Source organism: Lactuca sativa, chromosome 3 (assembly GCF_002870075.4).
Source record: "Lactuca sativa cultivar Salinas chromosome 3, Lsat_Salinas_v11, whole genome shotgun sequence".
NCBI classification, from domain to species: Eukaryota; Viridiplantae; Streptophyta; class Magnoliopsida; order Asterales; family Asteraceae; genus Lactuca; species Lactuca sativa.
This window is the reverse complement of record NC_056625.2, coordinates 67,447,680-67,474,309: the sequence shown is the minus strand read 5'-3', so window position 1 is coordinate 67,474,309 and position 26,630 is coordinate 67,447,680. Positions and strand designations below refer to the sequence as shown.

General features: G+C 31.9%; 3 protein-coding genes across 3 annotated transcripts; all 3 read left to right on the top strand.

Moving 5' to 3' along the window:
- The first annotated feature begins 2,433 nt into the window (after window positions 1-2,433).
- LOC128132622 (uncharacterized) lies at window positions 2,434-3,888 on the top strand. Its single transcript, XM_052769274.1, has 2 exons — window positions 2,434-2,496; window positions 3,238-3,888. The coding sequence occupies exons 1-2, from the start codon at window positions 2,464-2,466 to the stop codon at window positions 3,871-3,873; spliced, it is 669 nt and encodes a 222-aa protein (XP_052625234.1). The 5' UTR covers window positions 2,434-2,463; the 3' UTR covers window positions 3,874-3,888.
- A 28-nt stretch (window positions 3,889-3,916) lies between these two features.
- LOC128132621 (uncharacterized) lies at window positions 3,917-5,143 on the top strand. The gene is made up of 5 exons (XM_052769273.1): window positions 3,917-4,063; window positions 4,155-4,298; window positions 4,379-4,750; window positions 4,833-4,904; window positions 4,996-5,143. The coding sequence occupies exons 2-5, from the start codon at window positions 4,170-4,172 to the stop codon at window positions 5,107-5,109; spliced, it is 687 nt and encodes a 228-aa protein (XP_052625233.1). The 5' UTR covers window positions 3,917-4,063; window positions 4,155-4,169; the 3' UTR covers window positions 5,110-5,143.
- A 124-nt stretch (window positions 5,144-5,267) lies between these two features.
- LOC128132623 (uncharacterized) lies at window positions 5,268-6,777 on the top strand. Its single transcript, XM_052769275.1, has 2 exons — window positions 5,268-6,000; window positions 6,117-6,777. Exons 1-2 carry the CDS (start codon window positions 5,848-5,850, stop codon window positions 6,528-6,530), a joined length of 567 nt encoding a protein of 188 aa, XP_052625235.1. The 5' UTR covers window positions 5,268-5,847; the 3' UTR covers window positions 6,531-6,777.
- Window positions 6,778-26,630: the final 19,853 nt, after the last annotated feature.

The following is a 26,630-nucleotide window of genomic DNA, read 5'->3' as shown; positions in this document are numbered from 1 at the left end:
ATCCTATATCCCTTCAATTTCTTTCTTATTTCTTATAATTCTAAAATTGTCCCACACCGGCCATAAAATGAAACATAGCCCCTATATATCTGTTATATAAGCAACACAAGATTCTCAATTCTCAACAAGTTAAACCTTTGAATGGGTTTGGGTTTAAACCCGAAACTGAGTTTGGAAAACCGAGAAACCGAACCCATTGGTTCGGGATACCCCTTTACGTTGACCCTGTCTCCGCCACTGTTTGGACCCACTTTCATCCCTATATTCGATGGATAATGAAATCGAAGAAGGTATGCTCTCATGGATTTAGTTTATAGGGTTTTCTTGTTGATTTGCTAATGAAATCGTGAAAAAGATGGTTATTTAATGGCTGGTGAAAACAACGATGCGAAATATGATGATAATTAATGGCTGTTCAATGGTCGATTTGCTGATGAAATCAATGTGGAACATGTAGCTTAATATTGTTGCACTGTCGCTCATTGTTGCCTATGAAATTTTCAGGCTTTAACAGCCAGATCCCAAAGTAGAGAGAATCGTGAAGGGAGCTGGTTGTTCATAGCCGATGAAAGGGATAAAGGGGATGGTTTGTAAAAGATGGGTTATCATTAAAGTGGGCCTATTTCATTTAATATTATTAGAAATTAAAACAAATAGAAAAAGTTTTAAAAAAATCAGAAAGGGTATTATAGTATTTTCATGTGTGGCAGAGACCAAATGTTAAAAAAAACACATTATAGGGACTGTCTGAGTTAAAAAAAGAGTTAAGAACCAAATACATTACCTTGAAACATAGGGACTGTTTGTGTAATTTATTTATTTATTTTCTAAAGAATGATTGTTTTATTAGAGGAGGGCAGGAGGCCCTCTGATTTTGGGCTAAGCTCTAAAAGAATCAAATGTTGGATAGTTGGAGGTATTTGGGTTAAAGGGTAAAATAAATAAATAAAGCCTATGTAATTCTTGAACCTTTATTCCCTTTTAATACTGTAGCCCATAGCCTGTAGGATGTCTGCAGTAATTACCAAAAATATGTTAATTGATATCTTACACTAATGGCATCAAAGACAAAAAAATCTATCTCACATTCAACCTTAATTCCATAATAACTAAGTGTTTTAATTCCATAAAGCATACAGCATAATAACATCATGATAGAACTTAGTATAAGAATATTAAAAAATAAAAATGCGGTTTTGAGATAACAAATCAAAACAAAAAAAAAAATTCATTCTCCACTCAACTTTATTTAAACCTTGTTCCTTTTTGTTCTATGAGCTAGAGATGATCGAAAAAATCAGTTTCTAAACCAAACCCGATTCGGTTACAAACCGGTTTTGGTGAAACCGGTTCAGCTCATAAATCGATCCACCGGTTCGTATCAGTTTGGATTTCCGGTTGTTAGCATCTGTTTGTCTCAGTGACTTGGTCTGCAACATCGAAAAAATGTTCATAGTTAGCGACAAATCTTTATTTTACTCTAGAACAATTATTATTTACTCACAATTACATAAAAGATTGGTAGAAAACAAACGAATTAAGGTAATGTGAACATTATAACTTACGTGGTGTGTTGCATTGCAGAAATGGGCTTAGAGATGTACATTGGCCAGTCTGTCAACATTACAACATAGCTCCTAGCATAGATGGGCCGGGCCGTTATAGTTTTAGCTGGATCTGGAAAAAGCCCTTTTGTTTTTATTAACATACTTTAATTGTTAACATAAAAGTTAAAAGAAAAATATAATAAAAAGTACAAAATAAATTGTTTTATTGTAAACATCATAAGTTACAAATGCTTGCAGAAAACGGACTATTTAGTTTATTGGTAGGATATTGGAGACCAGCAAAAGACCATTTCATATCGGTGCAATTTTATTGGGTTTTTATTTGGGCAAGTTTTCTAATCTCTAAATATTATTAAAAGAAAAATCTTAATTCACCAATGAAGCTATCAGGACCCTTGATTGCATTTCAATCCTATGTTTTCCACCATTATATTAGATTGCTGACATCATTATCTTCAAATAAATTCAAACATAATTACATTTAATTATAGAATCTTTAATAATTATAGAATCTTTAAATTTAAGAGAAAATGACAAAAATAGCCAATTATACTAATTGCATTACAAAAATAGCCAAAAAAAATCGGGATTACAAAAATAGCCACCCATTTCGCAGGTGAGAAGGCCCCATCTGCGAAATGGGCATCTCATCTGCGAATGTACAAGTGCCTGAAGCACAGCTGTGCTTCAGGCACTTGTACATTCGCAGATGAGATGCCCATTTCGCAGATGGGGCCTTCTCACCTGCGAAATGGGTGTTTTTAGGTATAAAAACGTTTTTTTTTTTTTTTTTTTTTTTTTTTTTTTTCATTTTCACCATTCTCTATACAAAAACTCTCTCTAACTCTCTCTAACCTTGGGCTTCTCTCGGAATTTTGGCTAGTTTTTGAAGAAAATGGAGGATTATGTCAACAATCCCGCAAATATGGTTAGATTTTAACTCTTTTAATGTTTAAAGTTATTTTTTTTTTTTATCAATTGTTGTATTATTTAGTGTTAAAAAAGGTTAATTTTGTTGTGTTTGATAGTTTTAGTATATTTTTAGTATACTTGAAGTTTAAATGCAAGTAGAGACAAGTAGAGACTGCGTGGATAATGTTTACAATTTGTTATTTTTATAGTTTTTTTAGTTGTTGTATAACCTGAAATCTTGTAAATTTTTATCCTATAATTGTTTATATAAACTGTATATATATTTGTCGTATAACATTTATAAGTTGAAAATTTGTCGTATATATATTGTTAGAAATTGTTTTTATTTGTCGTATAAGTTGAAAAATTTGTATAAAATAGTCGTATAAGTTGCAAAATTGTTAGTTTGGTTGTCGTTTTATTTTTAAATTTTTTTGTTTATATGGTTATGGTTATATAATGTTAGTTTTAATTAGAAAGATAAAAATTGTTTATATATTTGTCGTTTAAGTTGAAAATTTGTTTAAGTTGAAAATATGTTTAAGTTGAAAATATTTATATAATTATGTATGATATTGTGATCTATCGTAAATATATTTGTTGTATAACTTGGAAAATTGTTTATATATGTGTATGTTATTGTTTTTTATCGGAAATATATATATTAGTAATTAAGAAAGTATTTGCAGTTCGTAATATATTTAAAAAAAAGTATATTTTTTAGTTATCTAATTTGTTTTTGTGTTTTTTTTTGCAGCATGATTTTAGTTTAATGAATACGAAAGCCTTTGCGAACCTAAAAGGCTCTGGCGGTAACATATGGGAAGTCTTTGAAGTTTTAGATGATGCCCGACGTGCTATTTTCAGAAATACCGTCTTTGGCTATTTTATTGATGTCCCTCGTTTACAAGGGGACGCTTTATTGTTTCATAAAATGTTCCTTCATCAGATCCGGCCGGACCCTGTTTTATCTCCAGATGGAATAAAACGTTTATATTTTCGAGTAGGCAATACCAAAATGGTTTATGGGCCGGAAGAGTTTTGTTTGATTACCGGCTTCAATTTTGGGGAGTATCCAAAAAACATTGGGAGAAAAGGGTCGGAAAAATTAATAAGCAGTAAAAAAAGATGTTTACTGCGTGAACGGCTATTTCCGGACCATACTAATAGTTCGGTGAAAATCGGCGACCTGAAAAGTTTAATTTTAAATCAAACATTCCTAGCACTTGACGACCTTGATGCAGTTAGAGTATGTTTGATATACATTTTGTGTGAAGGTTTTTTGGGCAAAGAAGTTAACGATCGGGTGCCACAAGATTGGTTTTATTTGGCTGAGAATTTGGATCTCTGGAATAGGTATATTTTCTTTACGTTAAAAGTTCTATTTTATTAAAGTTATAATTTATATAATAATCAATTTTGTTTTTTTTTGTTTTGTTAGCTTCGCTTGAGGTAGCTATCTATGGGATTTTACTTATGTTGACCTTGAGGATACGTGGAATAAGATACATCATTATTTATCACTTCCTGAGCGTGGTCAAACTTTAAAGTATTCCGTCTCAGGATTTACTGCTCCAATTAGGGTATAAAAATTTTATTATATTTAAATTGTTTTATTGTTATATTTTTTATTTTAATTTTAACTTTTATTACTGTTATTGTACAAAATTGTAGATATGGATATATGAGATGATTCCGGCTGTTCGTGCATGTGGATTTGCATTGAGAAAAAATAAAGACTTGCCTCGGATGAAAAGATGGAGCGGAACAAAAAAATTGAAATGGGTTGACGTGAACAAGATTTGGTCAAAGATGCAGGTTTAAAAATAATTCGTTTATTATTAATAAAGTTGATTATTATAGTTTTATATGCATTTTTAATATGTTTAATTTTTTAGGAGGGGCTACCACCAAGACAAAACATGTTACCGGGTGATGGTGAGATGACATCTTTTTATTATATGTCATTTCAAGAGTATGTATATGGTGAAGGGAAAGCAGTTCCATCCCCAGTACGGGACCATTTTAGGAGACAAGACGAATCTTCGTCTAGTATGTCGTCCAGTGGTCGCTCTCATGGTAGAGGTCGGGGCAGTGGGAAACACAAGCTAGACGAGTTGTTGAAACGGGTACATGCACTGGAGCAGCATGTGTTTATGAATCAACAAAAACCTACAGAGGTTTTTGTTGAAGAAGTGAATAATGACCAATTTTGGAACGACATTTTTTTTGAGGACCCGACAGTGTCACAAAGAAATTATGATGAACAGGTTAGTTACACGCTACATTATTTATTAAATTTTATTAACATATATGAATACCTGTGTTCATATTTTATATTTGAAAATATAGGTTGTGCAAGATGAAGTGATGAATAAAAACAATACAACTCAAAATGTTTTTGGTGATACTCAAGACGACAAGGTTGTTATAGATGTTACATTTACGATTTTAATAATTACTTTTTAATAAAGTGTCTTTCGTTATTAAGTAAAAAGTTATATTTTTAATGTAGGTGTTGGAGGAGAGTAATCAGTATGCGGGGAACAAATTTGATGATGATGTGTTTGATGTAAACGATTATAGTGAAGTTAAAGAGGTTATTATAGTTACATTAATATTATATTAATATTTTGTTTATTTAGATATTATTGCTTATTAAATTATGTGTATTTCGTTATTAAGTATAAAGTATTATCTTTAATGTAGGAGTGGGAGGAGAGGAATGACAATGCAGGGAACAAATTTGATGATGATGTGCCGGATGAAGACGAACTAATAATAACGGGAAATGTAGATTATTTTCATGATGATGATGATGACAAAGAAGTTACACCCGATAAACCTAGGAGTCGAAAACCATCACAATTTTTATGCACTCCTTACACCGAGGTATTCGTTTTATTTATAAACTGATGATTTTATGTTTATGTGAATTATCTATGTTTATGTGAATTATCTGAAAGATATACATTTAAACATATGAATATTGTTTTTAGTTGCACACGACACCGAAACAAAAAAGAAGAACAAAAAAGAAGGTTGGTACGAAATCAACATGCCCCGTTCCTCCCCCAGTTTTTGGTGTTGCTCATGACTTCTCCATGTTGCGCCTGCAACCTTACGTAGCAGGCGGTGAGGATGTCATCCAAAATTATGTATTGCATTCATACGATGTGCAGCATCGTTTGTTTAATTTCGTGTTAGATAGAGATTTTTGGAGCTCATTGTTTGGGCATACACACGACGGATGGTTGGAGTCAGCGGTAAATAAATTGTTAATTAATTCTTTTAAAAGTTAATTGTTTTTTAGTCAATAACAAAAGTATCATGTGTGCAGCATATAACCATTTGGTACCGACTTTTGATGGAGAGACGGTTTGAGAGCGACCGACATACAATAATGCCTCCAAATTTTTTTGTTTCTCATGCTTTGGAAGAAGGACAGGACTGGAGGGCGTTTATGGCTGGTATTGCTACATACCCTAACTTCATGGTTGCTTGGTGGGATGTTGATACGGTAAACTTAATAGTTTATATTGAAAATAATATCGTTTTTTTGTTATGTTTTTGTATTGTGATGTTTTTGTATTGTGATGTAAATAAACATAATTTTATTTTCTGATCCTTATACAGGTCTTATTGCCGATTCATTCATCCCCTAATCATTGGCTATTTGGGGAACTACGATTAGCGTCAATGGAAGTGCATATTTATGACAGTCTTGGTAGAGGTGCTTATGAAAAATTCCAATCCGAAGGAATCTTTTCCAAATTTGAACGTCGGGTGGCAAATTATTTGGACAAGATTAAGTATTGGGCGCGGAGGAACATCCCAATGATTCCATTGAATATGCAATTCATTTATGAAGAAAACGTTCCCCAACAAAGTAGTCATTTGGGAGATTGCGGTGTTTTTCTTTGTATGTTTATGGAGCAATTGGTTTCAGGTCAACCAATACGTGTTCTTATTGACCCAAAGAACGCAGCTTTAGAGTTCCGTCTCCGGATGGCAAAAATTATTTGGGGGTCTAGTCTTGCTCCTCTGTAGTTGGATTATATAAATGTATATACAAATTAATGTTGGATTTCATTATTAGTTTATCTTTAGAGTTTACTCAACGGATGACAAAAAATATAACGTTACGACAATTACAACAATTTAATGACCTACTAATTACTTATCAATAAATTCAACATAAGAACGACCACAACTTTTGTTTTAACGTTACAAATACAACAATTTATTGACCAAACAACTTCAAAACCATAAAAACAATATTGAAAAACTTACAACTTGTAAACAAGAACTGCCAAGAACAACACCCAACTACAAACCAACGCTATCTTTAACTTCTTATTTTCTGATTGAAAGAGCTTATTAGAGTTAGCTACTTTAGCTATTACCATAGAAGATTGGTCCTTCTCTTCATCAACCCAACTGATAAACCCGCATTTTGGTCCCTGTTAAATTTAATATCCACAGTAAGAAAATAAATTTGTGTCATGTAAACACAAGGGTTTAAATTTGAATGACGGTAAGAACATGATACCAAATACGGGCAAGCGTAGAACAATCTTCCTGGGTTTTTAGCTGTACCTGAAATCCTAACGATACGTTCTCCTCCACAATTGCAGTATGCCATTAGCCTTCTTATTCTTTTAAATTGGAGTTACTTTCTCAGTTAAATTTTTTCATAATGAGTGACACCCATTTATAGAATAAATCATATTACGGACAATTCTTTTTGACTATGAAATAAACTGGTTTGACTATGAATTCATAAAAGTTCAACTATGAAATGCAGACAAGTACATTCTGTAGTATTGTCATGTCGGTCAGTGAAATTTGACTATGAAATGAACTGGTTTGACTATGAATTCATAAAAGTTCAACTATGAAATGCAGACAAGTACATTCTGTAGTATTGTCATGTCGGTCAGTGAAATTTGACTATGAAATGAACTGGTTTGACTATGAATTCATAAAAGTTCAACTACGAATTTAAAGGGTTAAACTATGAATTTTGATCAGTAGAGATACAATATCTTCTATTTATAATTCCATTTGTGTGATCATTGTAGAGCACAATTATCGGTATTGAAAATGAGTAGTCACAGCCAAAGAACCTTTTCTCAACTACCAATTTTCTTGCATAACCTTCAAAGAACAAATCCTAATACCTTCACAGCCATTAAGAAAACCGATAACAACCGCTTTCAATTCTGTTTTGTGGCTTTAGGTTGCGTGGTATAACATACTTCTTTTATTGAGTTATACAATATTTCATGGTAATCTATGTCGATTAGTTCTTACATAACACTAATATGTCTTCGTTTTTATGTAGATTCGTACCTTCCTTAGGTGCATGATACCGCTGATATATGTAGGTTATTTACCCCTTCTTGGGAGCTTTCTGACAACAATGTACTTCGCAGTGGCTTTAGATGGAAATCATGAGCCACTACTCTTAGCACTTGGTTTGGGAACCTTACAGTGTGAAGAATCATGGAGATGGTTCATGATGAGGTTAAGAGATTGTTTAGGTGAGGACACAGAGGTTGGTTTCATAAGCAACATGTGTGATAACATAGACTTTGGTGTTGACAGTGCCTACCCGGATTCCTATCATGGATATTGTCCTAAAGATATAGCTCGAAAGATACGTGAGTCTATCGGACATAACAATACGGAAGTCGAATCGTTGTTTTGGAAGTCATGCAATGCATATAGCGTTGATGATTTTTACTTGTGTTTCGAAAGGTTGCAAAGTACATGTAGGCAACCACCTTTCTGCACCTTGCTTATGAGTCCAATTTACTGGCTTGACGATATACCGATTTCAAAATGGACAAGGGCATTTTTCCCAAAAATACGTTACAATGTTAAATCGATTGACGTCCCTGAAATTTTGCAAATTATATCCTCACGTGAGTTTCCTATAACAACGATAATTGAGTTAACCACCACGTCGATAAAATCAAAGTATGCTGAGCGGGCCGAACTGGCTGGTAAGGGAGATTGTTATGTTTTGTTTTTTTTATTGTGCTGCTATTTTTATTAAAATATCAAATTTTACAGGGAGGTTGTCTGGTGGGTTGACCCCTTACGTTGAGAGTAAGGTTCAAAAAAGTCTCAGCAAGTCTTACAATTGTAATGCAAAACGTTTGTATGGGGATACATTTGAAGTCCATGACACTTTTGCCACCAACAACGTACAACTTGAACGAAGGGTATGTAGTTGTGGTAAATGGCAAAAAAGCGGTATACCATGTGGCCACGCTATAGCATGTCTAAGAACCCGTACATCTGAGTCCATTCAGAGAATGGTTGAATACAAGTTCACTAATTATGTGTATCGAGTTGCATATGGATCTGAGTTGGTGAATGGTATACCATCATATGAGCATTGGGAAATACCAAATGAAACGGTGGTCCTGTTACCTCCCTCAATGCAGTAGTTATTCATGTAGCACATTTATGTTTTATGTAGTATTATGTATTAGTTTTTTATGTACTCTGTTTTTATTTTACTGTTGTGTTACGTATTAGTTATCCATGTACCCAGTTTATTTTTTATGTCGTATTATGTGTTAGTTATTTATGTACCCCGATTTTATTTTATTGCTTTCTAAATATTGGCTATTGAGGGAACAACATACATTAAAAGAAATGGACGTTTATTAAATAGTAACGACTAGACACATACAACAAAAAGCAACTTAAATAACGAAAAACAATTAACTTAACCAACATGCATATTAAAAATAAGGGACATTCTTTAAAACATTCCATGCATCTAAGTGGGTAAACTCGCTACCATCGTATTGAAAGCGGTATAGTTCCAAAGCCACCTGCCGTAGAATGTCTTCATCCGTATTTGCATGTTCGTTATCCAACTCGTTATAAATACGTTGAAATTGTTTCACCTTCATTTTCATATTCAGAAACTTCGCTTTGACATCTCTTCTTCTTCGATATTGAGTGCGGTTCATTAAATGGTGAAACAAATGACAGACACGAGACCAAAATGATCCAGCACGAACTTGTGGGGGACCCGGTGGAAAATCCACCTCTACAGTTGTAATCCAAGCTTGAACCAAAGCGACCTCCTCTGCGTTCCTCCATATATGTGGTGAGTCCATAATTGCAAGGAGGGAAGTAATAGAATACAATTACAACGGATATTGAAATCTATTTATAACGACTCCTTACTTTCCTGGTGCAATGAGTTGTCAACTCAAACAGCAATGTATTGTGTTGTCATTCAACTGGGGATGAATTGTCAACTCGAACAGTGATCTGTTGTGTTATAAGTATAGTACACTGCATTCGTCAGTTAATTTTGACTATGAATTGCAGACATATTAGAAGTTTGAACTGCGATTTTGTGTAGAAACTACTATAAATTGACCCTAAGTTACACGCAAAACGTTATTAAAATAACCAATATAGTTGTTCAAATATTGTTTTTTAGATTCTACCCTCTTTGTTTCAATCCAAATGACTTCTATATCATGGAGCAATGAAGAGTTCTTGGTTCTTACACATGCTTACATTCATGTGTACGAGACAAGCAAGTTGAATGATCCAATGTTTTGGAGCCGTCTAACAAATATTTTCAATGCTGCAAACCGAATGGCTACAAGAAACGATCGTGACGAACTAGACATCTTAGCAAGATGGTATGAAATGAAAACCGAAGTTCTATTATTCAACGATCTTTATACCAAAATTGACGACGCCCGTCTAAATGCTACTGAGGATGTCATCTTGGAAGCTGCTAAGGAGGAATACAAGTCATTAAGTAACGGGTTGGAATTCCAGTTTGAAGCCCCTTGGAATATTTTGAAATATATCCCGTTTGTTTAAAATCTATTTTAGTTTATTATTTCAGTACTAGGTTATTTTCATGTACTAGGTTATTTTCATGTATTTCTTATGTATTTCGTATGTATTTCGTTTGTTTAAAATCTATGTTAGTTTATTATGTGAGTACTAGGTTATTTTCATGTATTTCGTATGTAATTCGTATGTGTTTCATATGTTTAAAATATATTTTAGTTTAGTATGTGAGAAACTCGTATGATTAACTTGGGTTAATAAATGGCCATTGCATTAGTTATCAAAATATATTAGAATACATTAGTAACAAGATTCCATGAACCATTAAAACATCACAACAATTACATGAAAAAAACGACATAATACGATCAAGGCATTAACGTAAAACACAAGTCCATGGCTTATTCTTAACACAAATTAGAGCGGTCTACTTGAAATACTGTTTATCTCTAACAACCTTCCAAACTTCCTCATATTCGAAGTCTCTGCCTTCATGCTCAAAGATGTAAAACTCTGTAACAACTTCCAAGAACTCTTCTTCGTCACGACAACGAACATTGTTACGTTTCGCATAACTACATGCTCGATTGAACCATGTCACTTCCTCCTTTACATCCGTCCACTTAGTAACAACATCTGATTTTTCTCTTTTTTGCCCTTCTCCCATCTCATGGTTAAACAAAGATGTGATGCGACTCCATTCATCACCAATTAGGCAATGCGGGGGAGCAAGTAACGGTTCACCATCCTTAACACTTAGCCAGCACCGTGTTAGAACTAACACCTCGTTTGTCGTCCATGGCCTTTCAGAATTGGAACCAGGTACTTCATTCGCACCTATTGCTGCATTCGACGACATTTCTAATAATGGGAATTCGTTTCCTTTAGGTGATTTGGGTGTTTGGTTTATAGATCTTAAACATCTATTTATATAAATAAATAGACTACGAAATAATACTTTGACTACGAAATGGTTATATTTGGACTACGAATTTCAGCTTTATGCAGTGTTTTGTCATGTCAAACTGTCATTTATCTCTTGTCACTAAAGGGACCCACTGGGATGTGCAGGTTACTACAGTGACTTGTCATTACTGTCTAGTCATTTCAAAGTTGGACTTCTCATTACTGTCTAGTATGTATAAATACCACTTATTGCTCCAGTTTAATACAACATTGATTTTATTATGAGTTCCTCACACAAATTCGAAATTTGCTCATGCAACGAAGTAGATTGTTACTACTGTGATTCGGTAGACCCTTTTTTTACACCCTCTTCAGCCGGGTCATATATGTCACATGAAAATTTTGAAGAATTAAAGAAGGCTGAAGCACAACAAGAAGAGGACAAAGAGTCATCCCGACTTCTCACTCAACTTGCTAATGATATAGGTTCGGAATGCAAACAAGCTGAAGAATGGATTGACCTCAATAAAAACAAAATCAAAGAGCATAAAGATTGGATAAAAAAGAGTAAGAAGGCAATCAAAACGACTGAAAAACGGCTTGCTGAGAAGGATGAGCAGTTGATACACATTATGGTAAAAAAGGATCGTTTCGAAGACAAAATGAGAATTAGGGATGACTATATAACAATGGAGAAAGAGAAGTACCCGTTGCAGTTCCCTGAGTTTAAAAATTAGTTATAAAGTTGTTGTAATATTATCATGAAACAGATTAGGTTGCCAAATGATCGTTTGTTGTTTTTTTTAAATAACATGTTGTAACTGTTAAAATAAATCTGCAAACTATATTTTATGATATAAAGGCTTCATTCATTGTTATAATCAACAAACTTAACTAAAATATGAAAGCATAGCAATGTCTTGTAAGAGTTAATAAAAATATTACAATACATAATAAGCTAACAACTCGTCATTACTCTTAAATTCAAGGTTGTTTTATATCAAAATCAGCGTTATGGGTTTGTGAGCAACCCGCTGAACCACCAATATTATATGCCATTTCTGCAGGAGAAATTATGTGACCTGCTCTGCTACCAGACGCCCTTCCAGTACAATTATTTCTCGTGTGTCCTAGGTGACCACATGTAGAACACTCTTTTATAATTGCACCCTCGCCTTGGGATGGAATGCGGTCTGTGTTTCTTGGCCTGCCTGGCTGACGTTTATCCATTATAGGTGGCTTAACAATCATCAAATCATCGGGGATCTCCCATTCGGATGGCTTCGGCAGAGGGTTTATTGATTCCTCATATGTTTTCCTCAGTGTTTCGGTAAAGTAAGCATTTAATGCAAACCTCGAGCAGTCTTGGTAATTGTTCACTGTTAAACATCTTATGACATGACCACAAGGTATCCCATCAAGTTGCCAATGCCTACATGTACATGTCATATGTTGAAAATCAACAATCACATTTTGTGCCCCCTTTTTGACCTCGCATTTCGTATTTGAGATCATGCGAACATCCCATTTGGTAAAATTTTTCTTGTTTTCTTTTACAACTTCATCCGCCCAAGGGGTAAGTGTTGTTGTTGCTTCCGCTAAAAAAACAGCCAAAATGAAGAAGTTAAAATCAATAACATCGAAACTAATAAAACATTAATATTACAAATTTACGTAATACCTGCAAAGTTACGTCTTTAAAACCACCATTGTTGCATTGTAGCACGAAAAAAATCAATCAACATAAGTATTGGCACCTTACGTGCGTGTCTAGATAATGCATTTATAGACTCCGCACTGTTGGACGACATAAGATTGTATCGGTTCCCTTTAAAATGTGCCCTTGACCAGGTTTCTGGATTTATACTTTTTAAGTACTCCCATACTGGTTCTTTTGTCTTTTTCATAACATCCATGGCAGCATCAAAAGCATCAACTGTGTACACCCTACATGCCTCCCAAAAAATTCCTTTAACCGTCTTACTCTTGCCGAATCTAGATACTATATTGAAATACAAATGGACACCACATATTCCATGATGAGCGTGAGGAAAAATGTTGGCAACGGATGTTGCTATAGATGGAGACCTATCAGATATAATTGTAAGCTCCTGCATATTTCCTATGCAATCACGTAGTTTTTGAAAAAACCATGTCCAAGAATCAGTACACTCATTTTTGCATATACCATATGCAACCGGTAATATTTGATTTTGTCCGTCCTTAGTAACTGCAAGTAGCATGGTACCTTTGAACTCGCCCTTTAGGTGAGCTCCATCTACTACTAGGGTCGGCTTACAAAAATTGACAAAAGCTCGTACCTACAATACATTGTATATCTATTCAAATACACCAAAATAAATATTAAAAAAAAATTAGAACATGATAATACTAACCGAGCAACCGAGTGCGACGTACAAAAACTCAAACCGATCATCAGCATCTGTTTTAATATGTGTGACAGTACCCGGATTATGTTTGGCCAAGTTGTGACAATACGCCGGAAGTTTGGTAAAAGAATCCTCTTTCGTACCCCTTAACGACAACAATGCATATTGTTTCGCACGCCATGCCTGATGGTATGAGATATTGATATTCAATTGAGCATTCATATCATTAACAATTTCTTTTCCCCGATAAACTCTACTATAGTCTTCAGCCAAAACATCAGCAACATATTCACCCAAAACATATTTGTTTGCTTGTCGATGATTAGGTTGCAACAATGTTGAAGAACATGTGTGTACATCAACAAATTTATTCACTTGGAAAAGTCCATCAGTATTTTTAATTGCTTTTGCTCTTAGTAACCAAGAACAATTTTTCGAAACACACACAGCTTCATACCTTGATTTGGTGGATCTACTTGTCCTCGTCTGGAAACCTTCTCGAAGACATTTTTTACCAATACACCGCTTTAAAAGTTCTTTGTTTTTAAATATACTCTCACATTGAATCTTTTGAAGATTAATGTCTACCATCTGTGTTGGGATATCTTCATTATTATCAACTGGCCATGCTGGTACAGGGGGCATACCGTAAAAAAGGTTATCGGGATACTTAGTTTTAACTTCATCACCCAACTCATCTCTATCGGAATTACTTTGTAGCTCGGTTATATCTAAACATACATCACCAACATCAACATAATGCCCGTAAACATGATTTTTTTCATTTTTTTGAGTTGAATTTTTTTTCTTTTTAGTTTTATCTACCACACGCCTATTCATAAGTTTAACTTCTTGTTCGGCAACATCATCACAACGACCACCAACATGATTAAGATATGTACCAACATCATCATCACCAACATACTTGTAATTCTCGGGATCCACATATTGAATAGGTGAATAACTAACATTAACATTTTCAGCAACACTGTGAAACTGAGGTACACTAGGAGTATTGAAAGTACCTATCGGATCGTTGCTCCCTTTAAAACTGCATAAATTACCAACAAGTTCGTTTCCAATTTCACCGCCCCCATTAACCTCCTCAACTTCATCAACCACCACAAACACTTTCACAGCCCTTCCTCCACTACATTTGATTACGTTTATCAACATTCTAACATCCACGTCTTCAACTATAGCTATATAATAATTTAATTCAGGATGGTGGAAACGAAGACTAATTCTATATTTGTCTAACAAACCAATTTTGCTTCTTACCATAGATACAAAATCACTATAACTAATATACTCAGAAAATATCAAAGCAAATTCAGAAATACCTCCCTGTGGACATATGTATTCCAGATTAGTTCCATTAACTTGCCATCTCCCACCGGTTACAAGACAAACCAAATATTCAATCATTTTTTGAGCAAATTGTAGAGATAGAGAGTATTTCACAAACCAAATAACAACCAAAATGATATTTTTTCTACAAAAATTTTTATATAGCAAAGCCCATTTCGTAGTCAAACCAATTCATTTCGTAGTCAACCTAAAAAAAAAAAAAAAAAAAAAAAATCATCATTTCGCAGATAGGATCAGAGGATTTCGCAGATGGGACCTATTCCATCTGCGAAATTACCCCTATTTATACCGAAAAATATTAAAAAAAAAAAAAAATTCTCATCTGCGAATGTACAAGTGCCTGAAGCACAGCTGTGCTTCAGGCACTTGTACATTCGCAGATGAGATGCCCATTTCGCAGATGGGGCCTTCTCACCTGCGAAATGGGTGGCTATTTTTGTAATCCCGATTTTTTTTGGCTATTTTTGTAATGCAATTAGTATAATTGGCTATTTTTGTCATTTTCTCTAAATTTAATAATTACATTATCAATTACAGCATATCATTCTATTTATATACCATATATTAGTTTCTCTAATTAATATTGTTCCTAATTTAACTCCCTTATTTATAGCTTATGGCTTCAAAATTCAAACCCGTTTAGTTTTTATTTTTGAAAAAACTCATTAAATAAGCATATCAATAATTTGGTAATTAACCTATAAAATCTAATCTAATCCTATTAAATTAGCAAAATATTTAAGAGTCAAAAATAAAGTCAATATTATTTACAATTTATCTCCTTGTATATCCCACGTAAAATAAATCAATTTGAGATAATGGTTTTGAATTTAAAACTCATTAATTAAGCAAGTCAATTAATTTGAATTTTTTATTCAAGATAAATGATATCATTTTTTTCCAGATGAATAACCGAAAATCTCTAAGATAATATTTTAGGATCCCATTTTTTTTGTAAGATAATGATTTTCTTATTGAAAAACAACCTATATATACGATTACATTGAAGTTGTTCTTCTTACGATTTTGGATTGAGTCGTATGATTTACAGTTTTCTTCTTCAACGGTCTTATTCTATAATTCTTTTTTCTAGGTTCTTTCTTTACCCTGTTCTCTTTCTTCTTCTACAATTTCTTGTATTTACTTTATTCTTATTACTTGTTATTACTGTATTCCTGTTGAGAGGTCATGAAAAAAATTAATCAATCTACTTTAAGTATATTAGTTTCATTCATTTAGTTATAGAAACAAAATTATATCCTTTATATTATTTTTTTATTATGCTGACCTATGTTTGTCAAGAGAAAGCCATAAAAGTCGTTTAAACGTATGATGACAAAACTCGTGGAACGGACCGAAAGCAAGATGAAGAAGTTTTTATTGTTACACTTCAACTTGCATGAACAAATACATATATCTTGTTCGAAGTTTTTCAATAATTCTTTTATATATATTGTTATGCTCTTTAGTTAAATTTTTTTAATTTTATATTATTGTATTTGTTTATATCAATGGCTTTAGTTTCAAAATTGACATTCAAGTACAAGACTTTACCAGTGTGGTGTCACTTACGTCATTTGATCGTGATACAAAGAAACTTATGGAAAAAATCGCACAAGAGTTGCTTCAAAAGTTTAATGAGGTTATCGATATTAACTTCATTTATATAAAACTAATTTTTTTACCTTTTGTCTATCTATTGTTATAACCATTTTTTTTTTAATTTTTAGGAGGGTAATATGGAGATTTATCCATTTCCTTTTAATGTACTTTTCGATAAAAAGTTCGTGTTCAAATTCAAATTTCACATTATAATTTGAAGAACAAATTTGATGGTTATACAATCTCAGACTTCGATGTTGATAATACAATCATTGTTGAATTGGAAAAAATTTAACATCGAACAGGAAACATTATTTTACAAAGAATACTAAAAACATTACCCTTATTAAATTTCATTTTTTTATATTTCAGTTGACCAACTAACATATTTCTATGTACTACAAATGTAGGCGCCAGATCCGATTCGTTTAATGTTTTACTGGCAGAGGTCGGATCTCAAGACACATTAAATTAGAAGGTTTTAAATATAATATAACTAAATCTAATATTTTTGAAACTTTAAAATATTATTAACTTTTAGATTGACATATGAATTTATTTTCTACATTTAGGATGTTGTTTTGTTTACTGGTGATAACTCCACACCCGCTTCGAATCTTGATAAAAACACTGCAACAAGTCCACTAACTAAGTGGACATCCTTTAAAAATGTATGGATATGAAGAATTAAAACGCAACCGGTAAGATGTTTACGATGTTGATAATCTGACAACCATGTCCTCAAACAAACAACCATCAACATCAATGACTAATCGTACTTCTAAAGAAGGCAAGTCAAAACTGTTAACTCCAAAGCAAGATAAATAATATATGATTTTCATGATTTTGTTTGAGTAGTTGAGTGATTTCAATATTATTCATTTCATATTTTGTTTACATACTATTTGGTTTTGGGGTTTGATTTTTGATGACTTTATTTCATACTATTCGTTTTTGGGTTAGAATTTTGATCAGTTGAATACATTTTGGATTTTATGAAATGTTGAATTATTCATCTATTTTCCTTTTTGGTTTAAAATCAGATGAATTTAGAAATTTAATCATATTTTACTCTACTATTTCGTTTGAATGTGAATATGTCAACATTGTTACAATGTTATTCATTACAACCTCAATATAAATATTAGAAAACTACCACTCTTTAGGAAATTATAAACTTTTATAAATATTTTAACTGTTATAAAACAATTATTTATATTTCTTGTGAAACTATTTATAAATTTATTAGTAAATTTACCATTGAAATATTATTATTTTTAGATATTAATGATATCATATAATTTTATAGATTTAAATAATAAAACTCATTACAATGATGCTAGAGAGAGACGAAGACTAAGACGTTTACATTTACTAAATAGAAGATTGAGATCTATGTCTAAAAGAGAAACTTTATTCCATCATCTAAAGCAATAAAGACTTTTGATTGTGTTTCACTTATACATTTTCCACCCTTAGATCAAATTGCTTATGTAATATTGACCAATGTTTGGTCAAACACGTTGTCCATTAATGTTTCCGCTCAAACCTTCACCAATTTCCTCTATTTCCTCTATCCCTAAAATAAAATTCAAAATTCAAAATTCAAATCCTCTCCAAATTTAAAGTCGTAATTTATGCGCTGGCCATCCTATATGTTTGCGAATCAACATGATATATCTTCATAATTATTCTATTTCTTTCTCAATATAGATCGATGGTACCAAAATTCATCAAGGGAAAAATAGTCATCTTGAATTTAAATCTTATTAATATAGTAAATACCTCAAGTTTTGAAAGTAATAATCGGTTTGATACATGTTAAATTACAATTGCTCAATTTTTAACTATCTTACTCAATAATTGTATGTATTTATTCTTAAACTTAGCATTTTTTATAATGTTATTGATTATATTTACTATATTTAAGTTTAAATTGCAGAAAATTTTACTTGAAAGTGATGAGCATTAGTTGATGTTTGTATTGAAGCTTAAGGATGATGCAAAACTCTAAATACCTTAGTGGTAATATCCTACATACTTAATAATTGAGTATTTCGAAAAAAATATTTTTCATTAACTTTGATTACAAATTTGTTGAATTAAGCATATTTTTATGCTTATAAATTTGTTTTCTCTACTCACTTGTACTTATCATCTTGGAGATGAGAAAACATTAACCATGACTATATTGAAAATTGCCAAAAAGATCATATTGGTCATACCTTTCTGAAATGATCTTCAAATGTTCTTTGATCAATTCTTTGTTTTTTATTTATATCGTTTTTGTGTATGTGATTTGTTTCTTCAAGAAACTCGGTTTTCTACTAATGTTGATAAAAAATTATTGAATTAAGCATACTTTTATGACTATAAATTTGTCAATTTTCTATTAATAAATCAAGTGTAAATGAATTTGAACAATTGTTAAATTTCATATTCTATGATGTAATTAATGCACTAATTAATCAAATAATAATACATGTCCAAGTGGTTGGGTACCTCCAGGACAATAAGCAAACATGCAAATTATAAGCAATTTCATAATATTGTATTTTTTTTACTAGCTTTAAATTAACAATTACTTCTTTCACTTGCTTAAGATTATTGATTACTCATATAGGTTTGTAATAAAATAAAATTTTGATAAATTGAAAAAAAATTTCAACAAAACTTAATTGGTTATATATCAATTTAGGCTTCTTTTTGTGTTGTCATGTTTGTTGATTTGGCTATGTAGGATTCATTTGAAGTTCTATTTCTCTACAAGAATGTTAATGTTCACATTCAAGTAGAAACAATCACAATTGGTAAGTATTCCAAATGATTTTTCACTTACATTAATCAAAACTGTTACTTTAAATTGTGCGTTCTCATAGAAGACATACCGGTTGTCACTATACAAATCTTCTAGCGGTCTATATAAGAATCCTAGCGGCTCTATGAATAATTTTGCTATGTTTTAAATGAAGGATCACACTATTAACATTCGTTCTCTAAAGTTCTTTCTCTTATTTTTTATATACATGCGTGTCACAACAATAAGGCAGAAAGAGATATTAGTAACCATTAAAGATGAAAATATAAGATATAACTTAAGAATATTATATAAAGTATAAATTGTGGATTTGTGATATTTATTTCTATGAAAAATATGTTGTTTGATTGCTAGGTTATATATCTGGGTTTTTTTTGTAATTTGATTTTGACAAGTTTGAACTAAATTTAAAAATTGAAGCATGTAAGAAATATATGTGCTAACGATTTTGAATTTATATTACCCTCCAGAAACCAGTTGTAGCCTTATAGACCGTTCCTTCATATCTTGGTAAGTCTTAGCATTTCCCCAAATTTGGCTACAAGAAGTCATGGATGCACTTCTTGAATCAATCATCTAAACTGAATTCCATTTGTTAGTTGGATGCAGTGACCAAAATGCAAGATTTGTGAAATTTCATTATTATTTATTAGTGTTAACCTTTGACAAATTATAAAACTAATATTATATTTTTGTTCATAACATGTTTTTTTTCTTGTAATAATTTCTTTGATCAAAAGATATGTATATGCGATTAGGTGTAACCTGAAAAATCATATTTTAATTCTTATAAGGAAAATATACTTTATAAATTTACCAAATTAAAATATATGAATTTGATGTTTATGGTTATGACGATGCACTTAAACTGCAATGTTTACCGAATTTGTTTGAAGAATTTAATGTTGCTGGTACATATAACAACTTATTGTTGCTTTTGGTTTTACAGGGCCAATATAAAAAGAGACATGTGAGCCTCCATGGAGGTCGGTATACCGGACAAAGTCAATTCATAAAGCTAGTACACAACATGTTTTAATCAAGAAGTCGCATCATGTTGTGATAAAACAAAGATCATGTGGATCATTTATGTTAAAAATTATTGTATTAAAAAACCAAATTGTTCTGATATAAATATTAAATATTTTTATTCAATAAGTTTGATTCAAAAAGTCTAAAAATGAATCTAACTAACATGTTTTATTAAAATTTCACCTAAGACAATGCCACTTATTAATGTAATATGTATTTAATTTATGTTCCCCGCATTTAATGCGGATCATAATCTAGTTACTTATATGCCAGTGTAATATCAATATGTCACTAACACATAATCACCTACTTAATTATTTAATAAAATATGAACACATAAAGAATAATTTTAAATACAATTACAAAATCATTAAAAAATACAAAATAAATCAATGATAACATATATTTAGTTTACTTGTTAATTTGTTTTTTTTAGATAATAAATAAGAAAATGTGTAATAAATTCTTAAATATAATAATTCTATAAGGCCAAGAGCCCAAGACCAATATCGCCACCGTGTAATCCAGTTAATATGTACGTCTGCTCGTTAGTGATGATTTTAATTATTTAACTATGTGAGTGACCCCGTGTTGCGGGGTCAAATGTGAGATTTTTTGTTAGGTCTATTCCCTGTAAATATTTTTTCATGAACTATTTGTTTATACTTTGAACACGACATTAGGTTAAAGAGGGTGTTATTGTTTGTCTCATTCTTGAAGGATATTTTTGATGAGACCTTCAAGGATCTTCATTTCTTTGTATCATACAGAGCAACATGCATTTCAAAACTCATGCTATGCAATGGGGTCAAGTTTTTTTTTTTTTTTTTTTTTTTTACAACTTCATACCAACTTCAAAATAGTTCATGTCATACAAAAATCCATTTTCTCACTCAAACTTTTAACAAACTCAATAAATAAATTTGTAAAATCATTTGAACAACAGAAAAAACTAAAACCTCAATTCAAGAAGAAAGTTATTTGGCAACAATCCCTTGAAATTGTATTCATCAACAAAATGTAAGGCGATAATATATAACGCTGTACAAAAAAATTTGATATCAAATTTGACTTGCAGAAGAGTTACATTGTTTAAGCATTCTGCTAGTTATTTGAAAGTTGAACAACTTGAAAGAAAAAGAAAAAATTCATCATGATTTAGTAGATTATTATATAACAATTTGAAACTGAAATGCAAGAAATAACAATTTACTTTTATTGATCACATTATTGTAGAATCCAACCTTCACTTTTTTCCTTATTACAACATTATATTCTGGAGAAATAGAATGTCATAACAAACACAATTAAAGTAGGATGCTATAATAAGAAAAGTGAAAGTAAAATGCAATACACAAATGAATGAAAGTACAATATTATTTCTTTTATTTAGTCCAAAAAATTGAAATTGTATTTTGGAAAAGTAGAATGTTTTAATAAGAAAAAATAATGAAAAATGGCAGGCTATAATAAAAAATATGAAAATGTAAAAAATGAGATGCAGAGTCAGTTAAGATGCCTAAACTTGGGGGTAATTAGGTAATTTTATATGTATCTAAATCATCATTACCTGGGCCATGCCTTCTGATAAACCATTGCCAACTTTAACTTCTTCAACAACATTTGAGAATGCTTTCATAAATTTGTCAGTCAAATTTGGTTGCCAACCGACTTTATAATAGAAGAAAGTCTAAATTGACCATAATACCCTTGTTTCAAAATTGTATGAATACTTTCGGAAACATATTAAATTAAAGGGATCACACATGAGTAGCATAGTATTAGATTACATGAACTTTAAAACCATACAATTATCATAAAAGGTTGATAATTTGATTCCTAAAATCTTTTTCTCTAATACATGTATTTTTCTCTAATACAGGTAGGATAATATTATCTTACATAAACTTAGATATGAATACATGCGTCTCATTTTGAATAAAATCAAAAAAGCAACTTCATTTGATACAAAATTCAAAGTAGCTTTTACCTTAAAATTAGAAGAGAAGATCCAAAACATCCATCAATCTTAAAATCCAAAAAGAAGGTAGGTCAAGGATGTTACCCGGAGAGTAAAGTTGCCGAATAACACAAGAAACTTTTCAGATTTGTAAAAACATGATCAACTATTGTCAGACCTCTTCTTAGGTAACTCCATTTCTGTTGTTCACATGGAAAACGACATGATATAAATAAATTAATTTCATTTGTTATGATAGGTAAGACATAAAAAGATTAAAAGTTGGGATTTAGTTTAAAGTTCAAACCTTGCTACAGTGCCATTGGAGTTTGTCTTAATGGCCATGGTAATGCAAGAAATTAATCGAGTATCTATTATAAGTTATAACCACCACTTACTTTTTTCAAGATGGGCTCAATTTGTTTCACAGATTTTGGAATTGTTTCCCCAACAACTTTCTCCAAAGCCTAAAAGATAGAATTAGAAGGTCATGCTCATGCATGAAACATGATATTAGTATTTTAAGGAAAATGGAAAAAGAAAAAGGTATTAGATGCTTACCTTGAAGTTCATTCCCTGTGGCTTTTCCATTATAAGAGAAATTAGCAAACTTTTAAGGTCTGAAGGTTTGTTTTCAAATCTTTCATTGTTCCCTGGTTTATTCAATATAGTTCCAACAGGAACTCTGTTGACTCTTTCTTTCTCAGAGGTGCTAGCATTCTGTTTGCTAGATTGAGTCAAAGTAGCATCTTCTCTATTTAAGGGCACTTTGGTAATATTCCTATTTATAGATGGGGACAATGGAACAACAAATTTTTCAGGGATAGATAGTATTGGTGAAGCGGAAGCCTTGATTTTGGAAGGTGTTGAGAAGGATAATCCAGGTTTCCCACCAGATTTTGGAGGGATTATTGCCGTAATAGATACACAATAGCAATTACAGGTAAATTAAAATATCTTTATAGCAAATATTTTTGTTCGTAGATAAAAATTATTATATTCACCAGAAGAAGGTTCGCCTTTCATCTTTTTGAAAGGGGGTTCTTTCTGCTTATTGAATGACCTTATCCATGAATTATTCACTGAAATCAATGAAAGAAAAAGAGACATTGTAAACATTCAGATATTAAAATTTGGTTTTATTCGTATATATGGCAACCATGTATGGTGATGATTGAATAAATATCATACCTTCAGTTGCAGCTAACGCCTTCTTCATAGATGGGTTTCCATGGTCTAAAATAATGGCTCTGTCAAAAATAAATAAAATGGTAAGTGTTTCTTTTTCTAAGTTATGATTATTAAAAAGTCAAGATGAGAATGCTTCTTTATTAAATGATAGCAATCAAATGAAAAATGTAAATGTAAGCTAACAGCCCCTACCCCAATATGGCAAGTGAAACGGTGTTCCCCTACAACAATGTATGAGTACTTGATTTTAATTTACTCATTTAACCTTATGCATTAGAAAGTATATATTGTGGTGTATCCTTCTTCCACAAGATAACTTCTTTACTGATGATGCCATTGTCACATGTGTATAAGCAACAAAAGCATACCAATATTACATGTGTTCAAAAGGCATATAAAGGGATGTAAGAGCCAAGGGCAACTCCGGCCTCCATAATGGCAGGGAAGAGAGCAGAAATATGCTAGGGGTGAGTGAAGACTAGTACATACCTTTGGTGGCCAAAAAGTTGATGAAACGGTCTTGGAAGCTCCTTTTTTTTATTTTCTAATAACCCTAACTCCAACATCCTCATTCCCCCACAGCTCTTCATTCCCCTGACTGTAAGTGAACTGATTTTGAGAATATTTCTGATATTTTTGTACACAAATTATAGAGATCTAACTGCAAAGAATGCACAAAAAATTATTAGTTGTTGTGTTTTGATTAGAATCGTACTGTGAAATTAAATCAAAGGCTGGCCCTAAATCCAATAAACATGAAATATGACATCCTAAAAAAATCCAACACAAATCAACAAAATAAGTTAATATTTTAGTAAAATTACAATGGAACTATTACAGTAAGCACCTAAAATTGTTGTAGAGCTCTTCAGCTCAGTTTTGGTCTGTCACATAACAACCCTCAAAAACGCAAATTCAGTTTAATTACTCCCTCTTCTGTTCTTGTAATGAGTAATAACAATTCCAAACATCTACAGTCTTTCCTATAACAACTCAATTGAAAAAAAAAACAAATAATCAATAACAAACTGTATATGTTTTTTCTGCTTTATTAGTTTCAATCTGACCTACGTTGTTGTGCACATCAAAGTTGCATAAGAATTTAGATAAGAAAACCCTCGTACATGAAAGCCCAGCACAAATCAAGTCACGAAACAAAAACAGATGAACTAAGCACAAATCAATTAAAAAAAAAATCTAAGTCATAACCTGATAGATCCCAGACGAACAGCAAGTGGAAATCATCTCATGTAATTTTTAAAACATCCAAGGCAATCCAACATAAGAATCAGGAAAGAAGCTAACTAACCTTTCATTTTTTACTCATTGGAGTGAGAAAGGTTGTGAAGAACAATGACCCTTAAACATTTAGACCTTACATCAATAAACTAATCATTAAACTCCCGTTCACTCTCCATTTTTATTGTTCCTTCCTCTCCCACCCATAAAAGCCCTGAAAAAAAATCAGTGATACAATTATATTGTAGATGCGGAAAACTTAAAAATTAGCATGAATCACATAAACAAACACATTAGTTACCGATTTCATCGTTTTCTTGGGTTGTCTTCTGATTTTCATGGTGGGAAAAGAGCAAACCCAACTACTGATCGATTTTACAGATTTTAGATCACTGCATCACAATCAAAGAAAACATGTATCCGAGAAGCGATTCTGGAGAGAAACAAGAATAACTGGGGATGTTTATGACGGAGGGTAGGGTAGAGGTCTGAATAGATGAAAGCATATCACTATATCAGAGGTGGAATCAATGCAAAATTGATAAAAAAAATTGTAATAATGAAATAGTACTTGTAAGGTTCGTTTGCAGCAGGCGACAATCTCCGATGGAAAATTGAGGGTTCGGTGATGAATCAGATTTTGTCATTGATGGAGGATAGAGAGTTTGGCGATGAAGATGAAACAACGCAAGAACGGGAAAAGCACCAATATTTTTAGGGAAGTCCATAGAATGGAACTTTGAAGCGCTAAGAGGAAGGCGGTGGGTATCCGGATGAATGCTATTGGAAGTTTGAGCCGGTGCATAATGCATGGAGGACACGTCACAAACTCCACTACAACAGCCAACCTGTGGTAACCCACGAACAATACCTCTGCTGAGGTATATATATATATATATATATATATATATATATATATATATATATATATATATATATATATATATATATATATAATAAAAAAAATACTACAAATAATTTAAAGAGTAAATTACAAGAATGGTCCCTATAGTTTGGGGTAATTTGTGTGTTTGGTCCCTAACTTACTTTTTAATTTGGAAGGTCCCTACTGTTTGTTTTTGTTACGGGTTTGGTCCATACTATTTGTTTTTGTTATACGTTTGGTCTCTGTCTTACCTAAAAAGACTATTATTTGAATATGGAAAAGTTGTGGGGTAGGTAAGATAAGGTGAGGGGTGGGGTTCGGGGTGTGTTTATTTAAATAAATGAAAAAATCAATGACAAAATAGTCTTTTTAGGTAAGACAGAGATCAAGCGCGTAATAAAAACAAATAGTAGGGATCTTCCGAGTTAAAAAAATAAGTTAGGGACCAAACGCGCAAATTACCATAAACCATAGGGACCATTAATGTAATTTACTCTAATTTTAAAGTCTAACCGCACGTGAGTTCAAAATTGCTAGGTTAAAGCACATTCTGGTTTTAAAAAAAGGCCAGATACACAAATCTCTCTCACTAGTATTAGTTTTAAACCATTCAAAGTCCATGGTCTTGTGCAATTAAAGCCAAAACAAGTCAGTTGAAGCTTGATCCTGATCCGGTCCGATCAGTAAATAAAATTTTGTCAGACCGGTCTTTTTGTGCACCTCTATGTGCGCTGCCTTCCAAATCTTCTTTTAACTTTCCAAATAAAAAGTAATTGAACTTGTTTATATCAAAGTTTGAACCGGCGAAACTATACATGCAATTGACTTTTGGCTGTCTTCAGTTTTATAGAAAATTGTTTGAAAAATGTACGTTTATTTTCTTTTTTGTTTTAGAAAATGTATGTAAAAT